General features: G+C 45.4%; 2 protein-coding genes across 2 annotated transcripts in view; both read left to right on the plus strand.

Annotated features, from left to right (window-relative positions):
- The window catches only part of MAN2B2 (mannosidase, alpha, class 2B, member 2), a 41,703-nt gene extending 40,726 nt beyond the window's left edge, over nucleotides 1-977 (plus strand). Inside the window, exon 19 of the mRNA XM_008573104.1 lies at nucleotides 695-977. Within this exon, the coding sequence (XP_008571326.1) occupies nucleotides 695-792 (98 nt within the window). The 3' untranslated portion in view covers nucleotides 793-977. The remainder of the gene's footprint in view (nucleotides 1-694) is intronic.
- Nucleotides 978-11,904: 10,927 nt separating this feature from the next.
- On the plus strand, nucleotides 11,905-14,089 carry MRFAP1 (Morf4 family associated protein 1). The gene is made up of 2 exons (XM_008573105.1): nucleotides 11,905-12,585; nucleotides 13,085-14,089. Exon 1 carries the CDS (start codon nucleotides 12,189-12,191, stop codon nucleotides 12,570-12,572), a length of 384 nt encoding a protein of 127 aa, XP_008571327.1. The 5' UTR covers nucleotides 11,905-12,188; the 3' UTR covers nucleotides 12,573-12,585; nucleotides 13,085-14,089.
- The last annotated feature ends 1,731 nt before the right edge of the window (nucleotides 14,090-15,820 follow it).

Raw genomic sequence — 15,820 nt, forward strand, 5'->3', positions numbered from 1 at the left:
GAAAAAAAGAAAAAAAGGGGGAAAAAAAAAGGGGGAAAAAAAAAGGGGAGAAAGAAAAAGGCAGGGAGGGTGGGGTAAAAAGGCCCCCCTTTTTTTTTTTTTTTTTTTTTTTTTTTTTGTCTTTTGTCTTTTTTCCGTGTCCGGCAACGGATCGCAACCCTCAGTGTTGCCCCCGTACTGGACCGGGGACCGGCAACGGGATCGCAAGCCTCGGTGTTGCTCCCGCGCCTCGCTCAGCCAGTGAGCGGGAGCCGGTCTGTATGTGGGATCCGAACCCTCGGACGGGAGCGCCGCCGCGCTTCCCAAGCGGCGCACTATCCAGTGCGCCACCGGGCCGGCCCACAGGCGCCCCTTCTGAGGGCGAACCCCAGGGCATGACTTCAGTGGGGTCTAGTGAGGGAAAGGGCAGGTTTTACCAAATGGTCTCAGAAAGCACTTAGGCATTGGGTGCAACACTCCACGGGGAAATGAGGCCAGTGGGGCCAGGACCAGCTTATTATTACCCTTCACCGTGGGCTGGGCCCTCAGGGAAGGGCAGAAATGCAAGACAGGAGGGGCAGCCAAGGGCCGTCGTCACCGCGGAAGCCACAGCAGGTTGTAGACAGGTGCAGTGAGCGAGAGGCTGGGAGCAGGCGTCCTGGGGAGGAGGCAGCTCTGAGGGGCAGTGCTGGACAGACCTCCTCTGCTCCCTCAGGTGGCTCCACCTCTCCCTCGAGGCTGCCGGGAGGCCCCACCGTCACCATCCACCCGCAGGAAATCCGGACATTCTTCATTCACTTCTCACAGCAGTGAGCCCTCGTGGAGGCCGCTGCCTCTGGGGACACCACGTCAGGGGACAGACCCAGGACCCAGAAGAGCAACATGGATGGGCCAAGGGGGAATAAGCTGCTCATCTGGCGGGCTAATGGCAGGAAATGATCATGTTTGTGGTTTTCTCTTTTTTTTTTTTTTTTTAATAAAAATTACATTACAAGGTCCAGGTTTTCCCCTCCCACATTCCAGCCTTCCTGCACCAGCGACAGCCCTGCGATGGGGCTTGGCTATGCCCACTGGTCAGGGGAGGACACCGCAGCGCTGAGCTTGGGTACAGTGAGACCAAGCTGGGGTTCCAGCCTCAGACTCCCTCCTGTGCCCCAGGGTACCACCTGCCATTCAGGGGAGCCACGGCAGCAGGCTGGGTCCACAAAGAGATGAAACCACACAGCAGGGAGACAAGGGACGTTCAATATAATTATTAACAACATAAAGATGTAATTTTCACTCCTAGGTTTATGCTTAAGAGAATTGAAAACATCCATCCACACAAAAACCTGTACACCTATGTTCACGGCAGCATTGGTCACAAAAGCCAAAAGCTGAAAACAACCCACCTGTCCATCAACAGATAAATGGATAAACAAGATGTGGTATGTTCATACAATGGAATCTAATCCAGAGATAAAAGGGATGAAGTACTGACACATGTCACGACATGGATGAACCTTGAAAACAGCACGCTGAATGAAGGAAGCCAGACACAAAAGGCCACACACTGTATGATTCCACTTGTACGAAATGTCCAGAATAGCCAGATCTATAGAGACCAAAGACAGACGAGTGATTGCCAGGGAGCGGGGGAGGAGAGAACGGGAGTGGCCTCTTGCAGGCACAGGGACCCTTTGGGACGATGAAATTGTGGAATTAGATACTGGTGATGGTGGCACCTCTTTGTGGATGTACTTAAAACCACTGAGCTGTGCACTTTGAAAGATGAGTTTTATGGTAAGTGAATTACGTCAATTTTAAGCGGTTTTAAAGAGTAAACTATAAGATATAAAGAAATTAGATGGTACCCTAGGGCTGAAGGAAAGTACCCAGGGAAGGACAAACTTGGAAGGATTCAGACCTTCTTGGAGAAGGTGGGTTTTGGCCACTGGATAACAGAGAGTTTCTCTGGTTTGGCCGGTCAGGAGCTGGGCTGGAGTTGCTGGGCAAGCTGGGACATGCTTGTGCGGCAGTGGACAGGGCACGGGACAGTGGGGCAGGAGCCCTTTAGAGCACAGAGGCTTCACGGGGGCTTGGTTTCCTTGCCAGGAATGCTGCAGAAAGGTTAACCCCAGTGAGAGCTGCCAGGCTGTAGAAGGACCACACCCACTGGAAGTGCCGTCACCCACAGCGCCCATACCCATCCAGGCCAGGCCAGAAGCTGCAGGAAAGCCACTTCCTCTGGCAGGGTCCCTCCAGCTCCCTCCACTGAGAAGAGTGAGAACAGAGAGTAAAGGAGAAAACCCATCCACAATAGAGCCATTACTAAAGTCCAACATCCATTTATTATTTTTTTAAAACCAACACAACTCCCAGGCTGAGCCCGTGGCGCACTGGGGAGAGTGCAGCGCTGGGAGTGCAGCAGCGCTCCCGCCGCGGGTTCGGATCCTATATAGGGATGACCGGTGCGCTCACAGCGCTCACTGGCTGAGCGCAGTGCGGCCAGTCTCAAAAAGAACAAAAAAATAAAAAAATAAAACCAACACAACTCCCAATAAACTATGTTGCTCACTGAAAAGCATAATCCCAACAGGTTTGTTGTGGAATTTGACAAGATGATTCTAAGATTTATTGATAAGTACATGTGTTAGTCTTTTCAGGTTGCTATAACAATGTCATAGACTGGGTGGCTTATAAACAGCAGAAAATTTCCCACAGGCCTGGAGCCTGGGAAGTCCAAGATCAAGGTGCTGGCAGACTCAGTGTCTGGTGAGGGCCCATTTCCCGGTTCATAGATAGCACCTTCTTTCTGTGTCCTCACGTAGTGGAAAGGGGGAGGCAGCTCTCTGGGGTCTTTTTATAAGGGCACTAATTGCATTCATGAGGGCGCCACCATCATGACCTAATCACCTCCCAATGGCCCCACCTCCTAACACCATCACCTTGGGGGTTAGGATTCTGCATATGAATTTGTGGGGGACACACACATTCAGACCATAGCAAATAGAGAGCCCAGAACCAGGACTGTGCACACATGGAAGCTGACGTGAGAGAGGTGGGATGCCTCATGTGGGGAAGAGGGGTTGTGTGGCGGAGGTGCTGTGACAACTGCTTATCCACTTAGAACCAAAAGAAATGTGACCCTCCCTCACATCATACGCAAGTATCCCCCAGATGAAATTGCAGTGGTCGATATACATGTGAAAAGATGCTCAAACTCACTAGCAATCAGGTCAATGCAAATTAGAGCCACAGTAAGACTATTTCACATCTGCCATATTTTTTATTTAAAAAATTAAAAATATGTGTTAGTGGGCAGTCAAAGAAACCCTCACACACCTCCAGTGTGAGAGTAAAGTGAAGGAGCAAACAGGAAATAGTTTAGCATGATCTTCTAAAGTCACACTTCTGCATACTCTACACCCAGCAATTCTGTTCTAGGTGTGTAACCAAGAAAAAAATCACGTACATGTGCACAAGAATACATAACATTGTTCATACAGCATGGCTCATAACTGTAAATTGGAGACCACCCAAAGGTCCGTCAAGAGCACGTGCATAAGTCAAGACTGGTACATTCATTCAGAGATATCATAGAACAGTGGGTCTCAAAGTGTGCCCCCAGCCCAGCAGTGCCAGCATCACCTGGGACATTGTTAGAAATACAAATTCTTGGACCCTATCCCAGACCAAATAAGTCAGAAACTCTACAAGTGTGCCCAGCAATGTGTTTCAACAAGCTTTCCAGGTTATTCTGATGCACACTCAAATTTAAGAAGCCGTGCATAGGATTATCAAAATGAGTGAACTACTCCAGCCTGCACCAACACAGGTGACTCTCGGGTAGGTAGATAGACACATAGATAAATACGTGCATACAGGATAATATGGGGGATCTTCAGAAAGTTCATGAAAGATTCATGTTATCTTGTAACTCCATTCTTCCACGAACATTTTGAAGTACCCGGCCATTGAGCAAAAGAAGCAAGATGCAAATAAGTAATATGAGGGCTGGCCAGTTAGCTCAGCTGGTTAGAGCACAGACTTATCTAACCAGTTAGCTCAGCTGGTTAGAGCACAGACTTATCTAACCAGTTAGCTCAGCTGGTTAGAGCACAGACTTATATCACCAAGGGGATGGGCTTGGATCTCTGTACAAGCCAGCAGCCAAAAAGAAAAAAAAAGAATAATTATGATTCCATTTACATTAAGCTCAAACATGGAGAAAACGATATCACATTCTTTATTATTGCACTCATAGGTGATAAGACAATAAAGAAAGTGAAGAAATAACTAATCAAAAAATCACGAGAGGGGTTTCCTCTAGCAGAGAGAGGGCAGAGCTGGAATAAGAAGGAGCACACCTGGATTTCTGGGAGTGTTTGCTGGGTTTTCTTTTTCTTTTCTTTCTTTTTTTTTTTTTAAAGATGACTGGTAAGGGGATCTTAACCCTTGACTTGGTGTTGTCAGCTCCATGCTCTCCCAAGTGAGCTAACCAGACTCCCTATATAGGGATCCAAACCCGTGGCCTTGGTGTTATCAGCACCGCACTCTCCCAAGTGAGCCATGGACCAGCCCTCGGGTCTTCTTTCTTGGTCTGGTTGATGGTTATATGTGAGTTTCCTTTAAAATTATTCTATAGTTATACATACACACATACATTTTTTTGGCAGCTGTCTGGTAAAGGAATCTGAACTCTTGACTTTACTGTTATCAACACCACACTCTAACCAAGCGAGCTAACCAGCCAGTCCTGAAACTATATTTTATATACAGCAAGCCATTAAACAACACAGGTTAGAACTGCATGGGTCCATTCATACATACACTGATTTTTTTCAATAAATATACTGCATTGGAAAATTCAAGGTTAAATATGTCATGAATACATGGCATACCTAGCCAAACAGTGAAGTAGCCTACTAATAGCCTTCTGTTAGTAGGCTATTAATAGTTAAGTACTTAACTAGTTAAATATTACTTAAGTAACATTGTGGTGCACTGTCCCCCCCCCCCCCTGCAGGGTTTGGGGCATGCAGTGTGGCAAATTTTCATGTGATTATATATGACAATATGAATAATTTTCATATGATAATATGAATACAGTAATGTTATATACATATTATTTTCACAAAAAATATTAAAATGTTGGGCCGAGCCTGTGGCACACTCGGAAGAGTGCGGCGCTGGGAGTGCAGCAGCGCTCCCGCCATGGGTTCGGATCCTATATGGGGATGACCGGTGTGCTCACAGTGCTCACTGGCTGAGTGTGGTGCGGCTGGTCTCAAAAAGGACAAAAAAAATATATTAAAATGTTAAAAAGAAAAATACAAAAATGTGAAAAATATAAATGTAAAAAATTTAAAAGATAAAACAAGTTTAAATTTACACTTCAGGGCCAGCCCTGTGGCTCACTCGGGAGAGTGCGGCGCTGGGAGCGCAGAAGCGCTCCCGCTACGGGTTTGGATCCTATATAGGGATGGCCGGTACGCTCACTGGCTGAGCATGGTGTGGGCGACACCAAGCCAAGGGTTGCAATCCCCTTATCAGTCACAAAAAAGAAAAAAATAAATAAAAATAAAAATAAAATAAATTTACACTTCATATCCAACAGCTCCTGTTGTATAATCCAGACTGTACAAAACCTAGCTCAAACTGGCTTAAATAATATGGGGATGTTTTTGATTGTGGGAGAGATGGTTAGCAGTCTACCAACATCCATTCTTCCCCTCCATGATATAAACTGGTTTCAGATGAGAAGTGGCTTCCTACTGGGAACCACATTTTCCAGCTTCCCTGACATCCAAAGGCAGCATACAAATCCTTCTCACCAAGGTAATGAGAGTAAAAGAGAAAGCCCCTGGCCATTCCAAACACCCCACCTAAGACCCCAGACAGTGAGTGAGACCTTTCTGGGTCTTTCAGCCCATCCCAGCCAGCAGCAGCTCAAAGCAGCTGAGCAAGTGACTCCAGGAGATACTATATGAAGCAGAAGAACCAACCAGCTGAGCCCTGCCCAAACCCCTAGCCCACAGAGTTGTGGCAAACAATTGTTTTGGTGTTGAACCATTAAGTTTTGTGGTGTCATGAACACAGCAATAGATAACTGAGACATATTACCTCTTTGTAAATCATATTTTTTAATGACCCTCTTATTTCTGTTTGACACATCTGACCTTAAATTCTACTTTATTCCTTAATGTTTATACTTGCATTGTGACTTCACTTCAGGTGTATTTCTTGTAAATCACACCTGGATTTTAGTTTTAACTTCAGCTGCCAGATTCTATCTAAGAAAGGTTAGTATGCTCACTGCTCAGATTTTATTCCTTCTGTTTCCTATTTATAATGTATTTTGCTTATTGTTTTCTCTTTTCATTTTTCTTTTTCAGTCATCTAGATTTCTATCTTATTCTCTTCCCCTCATTACTTTGAAAGCTCTACTAGTCTTTTCAAAGTTTCTAGTAATTTCCTGGTGTTTTCCCCCCTAATACTCATAAACAAGCCTATATTTCTTTACTGAGCCATCAAAATAAACTACTCATTACACTTCACCATCGCCAAGATAGCTTTATCCCCTACTCTCCCTGCTCTATCTCCCAGTAGCAAGATAAAGCTTTTGGACCATGTATATATTCCCACTCTCCCCATACATTTATAGCAACTTCAGGCTTTGGCTTGGTCAAGCTGTTCAAGGCTCTGGAGAAGCAGCAAAACAGAAAGTGGGGAAAACATGACAGTTTGTGCACTTCTGGGCCGATGGTGCAAACAGCAGCATCCTTAGGGGCAGCCCCGGTCGTCTTAGTTTGCTGAGGCTGCTGTAACAAATTGCCACAGACTGAGTGGCCTAGACAATAGACACTTACAGTTCTGGAGGCTGGAAGTCAAAGATCAAGGCACCAGCAGATCCAGTGTCTGGTGAGGGCTCTCTTCCTGGTTTGATGGATTTCTTCTCATTCTATCCTCGTGGCAGACAGCAGAATGGAGAGCAAGCTCTTGTGTCCTATTGTAACGGCACTAATCCCATCATGGGGCCCCACCCTCAATTCTAACCCTAATTACTTCATCTCCAAATACGATCACATTGATGGTTAAGATTTCAGCATATGAATTTGGGGGTATACAAACATTCAGTTTATAACACCAGACTTCTCTCAACTTTGGGCAGTGGAGCAGCTCAGCCTCTGAGCATCTACAGTCAGGGCCTCCAACACCATACCGGTGCTCCTCAGACCTCAGGTTTGTAAGCAGCTTCAATCATCCCAGAGGGCTCATGGGTGTCCAGGGGCTGTGCTCTCTCTGGGATTCATTAAAGGCTGCTCTGTGCTCCAAGCCTCTCTCACTGGGCCCTCAACATCACCCCCCTCCCAAGGCATCAAGAGGGAATAAAAACTCTCTTGTCTGCTCCTCTCTGCAAGGTTTGGACCCAAATTATAGGACTCAGAGTTCCAGTTCTTCCCCTACATGGCCCTGCCTTGCCTCACTTGGTTCGAGACAAACTATTGTCCAGTTACCAGCTTGGGGAAATTCCACATTGTCACATCATTTATTGGCTGAAACTGCCTGGTTTTATTTGTACCTCTGTTTGTTCTTAGGTGACGGTTAATGATGCCCTGGGGTTGCCCATAGCCAAACTGGTGTGCAAAACTGCATCTTTGACTTTGCTAATTTCTAAATAATTTCTAAAGAATTTACTCAAGAGAAAGAAAAATGATTCCAGACAGAAACTCTGCAGAGCAGCAAAGAAATGGGAGCTGTGCAGCGGTTAGACTACAGAAGAGCAAGGCAAAAACAGGAAGCTATTGCAAAAATAGAGGCAGGAGGTGGTGGACATGCATGAAGTCCTGCTCCCAATAACTGGAGAATGCTCATTCTCCTCAAGCACACATGTAAAATATGCTAAACGTGCACAGGCAATAAAGCAAATCTTAAATTTCAAAGAATTAGTATCAGACAGAACTCCATCTCTAAGCAGAATGCAATTTTGAAATCAGCATAAACAGTCCTTATGTGGTTGAAAAATTTTTTTTTTCCTTTTTGTCTTTTTTCGTGTCCGGCAACGGATCGCAACCCTCAGTGTCGCGCCCGTACCGGACCGGGACCGGCAACGGGATCGCAACCCTCAGTGTTGCTCCCACACCTCGCTCAGCCAGTGAGCGGGAACCGGTCTGTATGTGGGATCCGAACCCTCGGCAGGAGCACCACCACGCTCCCCAGGCCGGCCCATGGTTGAAAATTTTAAAGGAGTGTTTTGGTCCATTTTCTGTTGCTATAACAGAATACCTGAGACTGGGTGATTTATAAAGAAAAACGATGTGTATTGCTTACAGTTTCTGAGGCTGGGAAGTCCAAAGTCCACCTGAGGGTGGCAACAGTGACCAAGGGGGTCTCATATTGCAAGATGGTAGAAGCAGAGAGACAGACTCTTCTCTTCTTTTAAAGCCCTCAGAACCACGCCCCAACCACCATTTTTAATCCATTCACTACTGCAGGGTCCTACAATCCAATCACCTCTTCAAAGCCTCACCTTGCAATTACCATAATAGGATTTCCCACCCTCTTAACAGTCACAGTGGGGGCTAAGTTTCTAATATATAAAATTTGGAGAACACAATTCAAGTTTCAGTGGGTTTGGGGGGAGACATAATTCAATCCACTACACTGAGACAGGGAAATATATAAAGAAGTTTACTTGGCTCCTGTTTCTGGAGGCTGGGAAGTCCAAGGGCACAGTGGCAGCTTCTGGTGGCTTCCATACAGCATCATACCATGGCAGAAAAGCAAAAAAACAAGCATGTGCATGCAAAAGAGGCAAAACAGGAGGGGCAGCCTCATTTTATAACAACCTGCTGTCATGTAACTAATCCAGTCCCACAAGAGCGAGAACCCACTCACTCCAGAGAGAATTAACCAGGTTATGTTCTCCTAAGAGAGTGGCATTAATTCCTCTTAATGACTCAATCACCTCTTAAGAGTCCTACCTCCCAACACCTTCACGCTGGGGACCAAATTTCCAACACATGAATTCTGCGATAACACTCAAACCGTAGCACATAGTTCTAATAATTTATGGATCAAAAAAAAATCATAGTGGGAATAAAAGTACACTTAGAATGAAATAATAATAAAAACGAATGTCAAAATTTGTGTCATACAGCTAAAGTCATACCTGATGGAATTCAAGATCTTAAATCTTGAAGAAAAAGAAAAGAAAAGCATTAGTAAGTTAAGAGTTTCACCTAAGAAGTTAAAGGAACACAGAATAAACCAAAGAAAGGAGATAATAAATATAAGGACAGAAATTAATGAAAAAGAAAACAAAGAAATGCCAGAGATCAGGTCCCTAATGAATGTCATGCACTTTGTGTTTTCTTCCCCGCACGAAAGAACCTGGATGGGTGGGGCCCAAGCTATGGAAAGGAATTTGCCATTCTAGGGAAGAGGAATTGTGTTTCAATTCATATGCCTGGTGGGAGCTGTTTATTGCCCTCCCCTTTTAAACAGATTTTATTTTTTACAGAGTTTTAGGTTCACAGCAAAGTTGAACAGGAAGTACAGAGAGTTCCCATACACCTCCTGCCCTCCCGCCCCCACGCACAGCCTCCCCCACCATCAACATCCCTGCATCAGAGTGGCACACTTGTTACAGTCAATGAACCTACGTTCACACATCATATCACCCAAATTGCATAGTTTACGTTCAGGTTCACTTTTGGTGTTACACTATCTATGGGCTTAGACAAATGTATAATGACATGTATCCACCACTGTGGTATCATACAGAGTAGTTCTGTTGTCCTAAAAATCCCATGTTCCACGTATTGATCCCTCCCTTCCCGCTGGACCTCTGATCTTTTCACTGTCTCCGTAGTTTTGCCTTTTCTAGAATGTTGCATAGTTGGAATCATACAGTAACCGTACAGATTGGCTCCTTGCACTTAGTAATATGCATTTACAGTTCTTCCATGTCTTTTCATGGCTTGATAGCTCATTTCTTTTTAGTGCTGAACGATATTCCACTATACGGGTGTACCACAGTTTATCTATTCACCTATTGAAGGACATCTTGGTTGCTTTCAAGTTTTGGCAACTACAAATAAAGGTGGTATAAACATCCATGGGCAGGTTTGTGGATGGACGTTAGTTTTCAATTCATTTGGATAAATGCCAAGGAGTGTGATGTTGGGTCATATTGTAAGAGTATGATTTAGTTTTGTAAGCAACTACCAAACTGTCTCCCAATGTGCTTGTAAAATTTTGCATTCCGATCAGCAAGGAATGATAATTTCTGTTTATCTACATCTTCGCCAGCATTTGGTGTTGTCTGTGTTCTGAATTTTGACTATTCTGATAAGCGTGTAGTGTTACCTCATTATTGAACCATTTATTTTTATTCATACAAAAAACTTATAAAGGAACATTACTCTCTTGTGATGCCCCTGTGCTTTGTCTTCCCCTAGCAGTTAAATAATAAAATTTGTTATGGCTTTTCTCCCTATTGTTCTAAATTTGTCAGTGATTTTTATTAATGAACCTTTAGGGGTGACGTTTTCCCTTGACCCCTACAGTTATGTCGCTGTGAGCAGGATACAAAAAGCCATCCTTCCTTTCTGGAGCTGCAGATGGAAGAGATCAGAGCCTGAAAGCCAGCAGAAAAGGGCACCTCTCAAGGATCTCCTGAACCAAACTGAAGAAGAAATTAATAAAGCTCTAAACAGAAAAATGGGTTAGGAGAACACTTTAGAACAATCAGCCTGGAACTGCAGACTTGCTACAAGACACCACTTATGTCCAGACCCCAAGACATCAGTAAAGCTATGCTGATTTCGTCCTGAATCAGGACCCTGAGATAACATCAAGGATGGGAGCAGAAACCAGATGGAGTCTTGGAGAGACCTTGCACCTGGCTCCTTGCACGGAGCCCCCACGGCTCATGTCCCCCTCCCTCCTGCTTGTCACTTCCCACGATCCATTCCTTCAACCCCCTCTTTAAAAACCCCTCAGTAAACCCGTGTCTTTGACATGGCTTTAGTCTGGCCACTCGCCTTCTGGCTTCCCAAAAGAGATAGGGTAGCCTAACATCTCTCTTCAGGTCAGCATTATTCCTAAATAAAAGCTGACTTCCATTTTCACCAAAAAAAAAAAAAAATTATGAGCTAGCTGCCTCTAATATATAAAGAAAGCCCAAAAGTTGGATTTTTAAAAGAGCAACCAAAATATAAGGAACCTGAGAAAAATCTAAACAAAAGACATGCTTTTGTTTCTCTTAATCCTTAACTCTGCTATATTCAAAACTGACCTGTGTCCCTTCAACAGACTGGAAAACAGAAGCCACATCAGTGACACTTTTGCAAACTGGTTCCTGAGATATTTATTGCTGTTTGGGGGACTGGGTAACAGGCTAGAAAGTTAAGTTATCTTCCCTTAAATTTTCGTGTTGAGTTAACGTTAACACAAATTCATCAGCCTGTGCCGAGCTCTGCCCGGGGCGCTGGGGACACAGAGCTGAGGACCGCAGGGCCCCTGGAATCCTGAAGCTTCAGGGCGGCTGGGGCCTCAGGTGACTCAGACCAGGCCTCTTCCCCCGGGGTGTGGGGCGGCCGGGCTGGTGAAGACACCCGGACACTTCCGACGGCAATGCAAGACAGACCGACAACTACACTTTAACATGACTGAGAGGGTCGGGTCGCCGAGCTCAAGAGGAACGGGCTATAAGCGTCAGCCCGGGCACGTCTCAACCTTTGACTACGTCACATGTGATCCTCCTCTTCTAGCGTGAAAATCTTTTTTTAATGTAAACTCCTGAACCCAAGAAACCCTCTGGGATGGGGCACCCGGAAGCGGTCACCCCCGCAGACGCAGGGTGGCAGAGATGTGGAGCACCGACCCACGAGGAAGCGGGAAAGAGCCAAAGCGCACGCGCGGCCGCGTCTCCGAGTGTTGACGTGCACGCGCCCACACCGCGCGCATGACAGTAAAGAGGCACGCCCGTGTCGTGAAAGGCGTCGCAACGCGCAGAGCGCTGGTTGACGGCTGGGACTCCATTTTGTTCGCCGCTTCTCTGCTCGTAAGTCGCCTCTTTCCGTGGCATCTCTGAGGAAAAAAAAGTTGTAAAGGGTAAAAGTTTGAAAGAATATTCTGGCGCTCTGTTGCTAAGCGTAGCGAGTGTCCGTTTTATCTCTCCAGCAGACGTCGCTACCGCGGCTCCGAAGCTGCAGGACAGGATGCGGCCCCTGGACGTCGTCGAGCTGGCGGAGCCGGAGGAGGTGGAGGTGCTGGAGCCCGAGGAGGACTTCGAGCAGTTTCTGCTTCCCGTCATCAACGAGATGCGGGAGGACATCGCGTCCCTCACCCGCGAGCACGGGAGGGCGTCCATGCGGAACAGGAGCAAGTTGTGGGAGATGGACAATATGCTCATCCAGATCAAGACCCAGGTGGAGGCGTCGGAGGAGAGCGCCCTGAACCATCTGCAGAGCCCAGACGACGGGGTCGAGGGCAGGGGGACGAAGAGGGGCGACAAGGCCGAGGAGAAGGCCAAGGAGGTCGCGAAGATGGCAGAGATGCTGGTCGAGCTGGTCCGGCGGATAGAGAAGAGCGAGTCGTCTTGAGGCGGGATCGGCGGTAAGGGCGGGAGTCGGGACAGTCGCCGCGAACTCGGGGATCATCGAGAAAGGATTTAACGAAGATCCACGGGGAGGGGAGGTGGGGGAGGGGAGAGGAAGAGCGTGCCCAGTTTTCATGTAGGAGGTGGCGGTAGGTACCACTGAAACTGTCGTTCACGTGGGGGATTTGGAAAGTGAGGTAGGCTTGGTTTGGGCTTGATGTGTGTTGGTTGTAACCTAAGGTCACAGTGGATAGAATCATTGTAGAATCGTGAGCAAAAAAAATCGCTGAGGGAACGGAATCAGACAATATAGGCCATTTCTCCCGAGGAAGTAGAAATAGAGAACGTCAGAGGGAAGGCCGTTGGAGGAGCCCAGATTTTGCTAGAAGACTGGAATGAGTCAAACTGCATCCCGAAGGGGAGGCGTCCTGTGTGGTTGAATTCGTGAGGGGTTTTGGTGTGTTTTCCCCGCGGGATTAACCTCTTGATGATGAATTTCTCCCACTTGTGCTTTAGGTTAACAGCCAATGGATTCTGGTCAACTGATGGAGATTGGCTGACACCCTGGAGAAGCTGTAACCAGAGAGCCTTTGTTTTCTCTTTTTTCCTCTGTCTACGCTCTGTCCTCACTTACACTACGTTTCTGCTATGGTCTGTGGTTGATGACCTCAATGAGTCTTGACTGTTAAATGTTTTTGTTTGGGGAAGTAACTTTTATTTGGAAAATGCTCACATACAGGAATTAGGGCCTAGATTGTAAGCTCTTGCAGCAGTCACATTTGTTCCTGGGTTGGTTGTTATTTCTAAATTTTGAGGTGCTTTGCTCTTTCTTGTGTGACCTGATAGCTCCCTGGAACTTTGGGTCTGTGTGTGACACATGAGACTCAGAGTTGGAATTCTCCAGCTCTGGAGATGCTGAAGGAGCTGCATTCCTAGAAGAATTCTAGAAGACATCTCCTGCAGCACTGCTGAAGAAGGGACCAGACTTCAACTGGAAATGTAGATGGGCCTGATCTGGCTAGGACTGATGAATCCGGAGAAGGGATGGGATGGAGGATAGTATTGTTTATATGCATATTCGGGGACTTTAATTTCTGTGTGAGACCAAAGGAGGAGAAATGTATTTTGTTCGAAATTTAAATTTTATGTGATACATTATCTGATGTAAACTGTCTGGTGAGTTTGTTTGGACAACCTAACTCAGCTTTATTTGACATAGAACCTAGAATAGGAGAAGAGATCTTGGTATTCTTTACAAGTCGGTGCATTTCAGGGAATTCTGGGCATAAAATGAAAGCGATATTTGCCAAGGTCCTTTGGGGGCTTGGGGGTGGAAGCGTGGAACTGTCTGCATTGAACCCTAAAGTGGACAGGGAAGAGGCATCTTCAAGGTTCATACGTTGTCCAGCTATAAGTTCATTTGAGTAGTAGACCTGACAAGTATTTGAGGTCAAAACCCTACCATGTTTAAAAAAAACTTACCATGTTAATAAATGTATTCATTTGCTTGAAAAGATAAAAGACCTGGAAAGTTATTAAGAAATGTCATTCTTGGAAAACGAAATCTTGGGCCGGCCCTGTGGCTCACTGGGGAGAGTGCGGTGCTGATAGCGCCAAGGCCACAGGTTCGGATCCTATGTGGGGATGGTCGGTGTGCTGCTCACTGGCTGAGCGTGGTGCAAACAACACCTAGCCAAGGGTTACAATCCCCTTACTGGTTAAAAAAAACAAAAAAAAGGAAAGAAAAAAACAAAATCTTTTGCCATGAGTGTATTCATTACCGAAGGGGGGTGAACTTTTCAGTAAACCTCTAACGAAAGGGGAGCTTTATTTTTCACGCCATTATAGGAACTGGGTGATAGGACAAAACATATTTGGTTCTTAGTGTAGTAAAGAACATCATGTTGTCCTGTGGTCCAGGCTTCTGCCTTCAGAGAGTCAAAGTACTTTCAGTCTTTCCAATCAGAACATTCTTTTTTAGTCCTTGCACTGGGAATACAGTTATAAAATATAATTATAGTGGGGTGGGAGACTACATATAGTAGATGTAGTGCACCTCTCCTTCAAAAATGTAGGATTTATTCTCCCAGCTGCTAGAAGTGTTGCTGACAGACCCCCCAGCTGGTTGGCCCTCTGGGAAGTGCCCCTACTGAAGAGAGCTGCCTTGGCCAGAGTCATGCTTCCTTTCCTGGTTAGTCCACATCCTGTGATTAATGGGCTAGAGGTCTAAGGTCCCTAACCCTCTTACCCCAATTTGGGACAACTTTGAAAGTCATCTTAGCTTCAGAGCTCCCTGTGGGGTCTGCTGAGGCTTTTGTTAGGAGTGCCTTACAGCCAGGCTTCTCTCTCTGCCCAATCTTGGGTTCCTTCCTTTCCACAGGTGTTAATCCCTAAAAAACTTACCTGCATCTAGTTTTCATCTAGAGTCTGCTTCCTGTGGAACCTAGTTGGTAGAAAGAAATCTAAACCAATAGAAAACCATTTGTCACAAGTTCTAATATAGATACCATGTCTTAGAAGAGCACTGAGGGGGAGGTCTAGGAAAGATTTGTAGAGCAAGTAACTGGTGAACTTGGCCTTAAAAGACAAGTCAAGAAGGTCAAGAAGAGAAAGACACACCAGGCACAGGAAACAGGAAATGCCAGAAGTTAAGTTTTCTGTGTGAGTTCCAGTAGTGGGAGAAATGGGTAGGATGAAATTATAAACCAGAAAACACAACCACCATAAAAGGTACATTTGGCACATTTGTCAAAACTAAGAAATTTAACATTAGTGTAATACTACTAAATAGACTACAAACTTTATTCTGATTTCATCATTTTTCCACTAATGCCCTTTTTCTGTTCCAGGTACCACACTGTAGTTGATTTTTTAAATGGTGATACTTAGAAATGGCACAAAATTCAAAAGATTAACTAAAGTGATCCTGCTTTTCCCCAGCTTCCCAGTTTCCTTCCCAGGAGACAACCATTTATCAGTTTCTTGTATAACTTTACAAACATACAAATATATGTTTATACAACACTTCCAAACTTTTTTTCAACATAAGTGATAGGACACTGTATAACCTATTAATGTTCTTTTTTTTCCTTTACCTAGAAATATAGAAGTTTTTCCCTATCTAAACATCTAAATCTAAATTTTTTTTTAAAGGCTGCATAGTGTTTATTGTACAGGTGATTCCTACAGCAAAATTTGAAAACTGTTGTCCTAAATTCTTTCCTGTAATTCCTTAGCTCCTCTTCCTTATGA

Source organism: Galeopterus variegatus, unplaced genomic scaffold, assembly GCF_000696425.1.
Source record: "Galeopterus variegatus unplaced genomic scaffold, G_variegatus-3.0.2 Scaffold878, whole genome shotgun sequence".
In the NCBI taxonomy this organism is placed as follows: domain Eukaryota; kingdom Metazoa; phylum Chordata; class Mammalia; order Dermoptera; family Cynocephalidae; genus Galeopterus; species Galeopterus variegatus.

What these genes read in the sequence shown, in the direction of transcription:
- MRFAP1 (XM_008573105.1), top strand. Translation starts at nt 12,189, where the DNA reads ATGCGGCCCCTGGACGTCGTCGAGCTGGCGGAGCCGGAGGAGGTGGAG.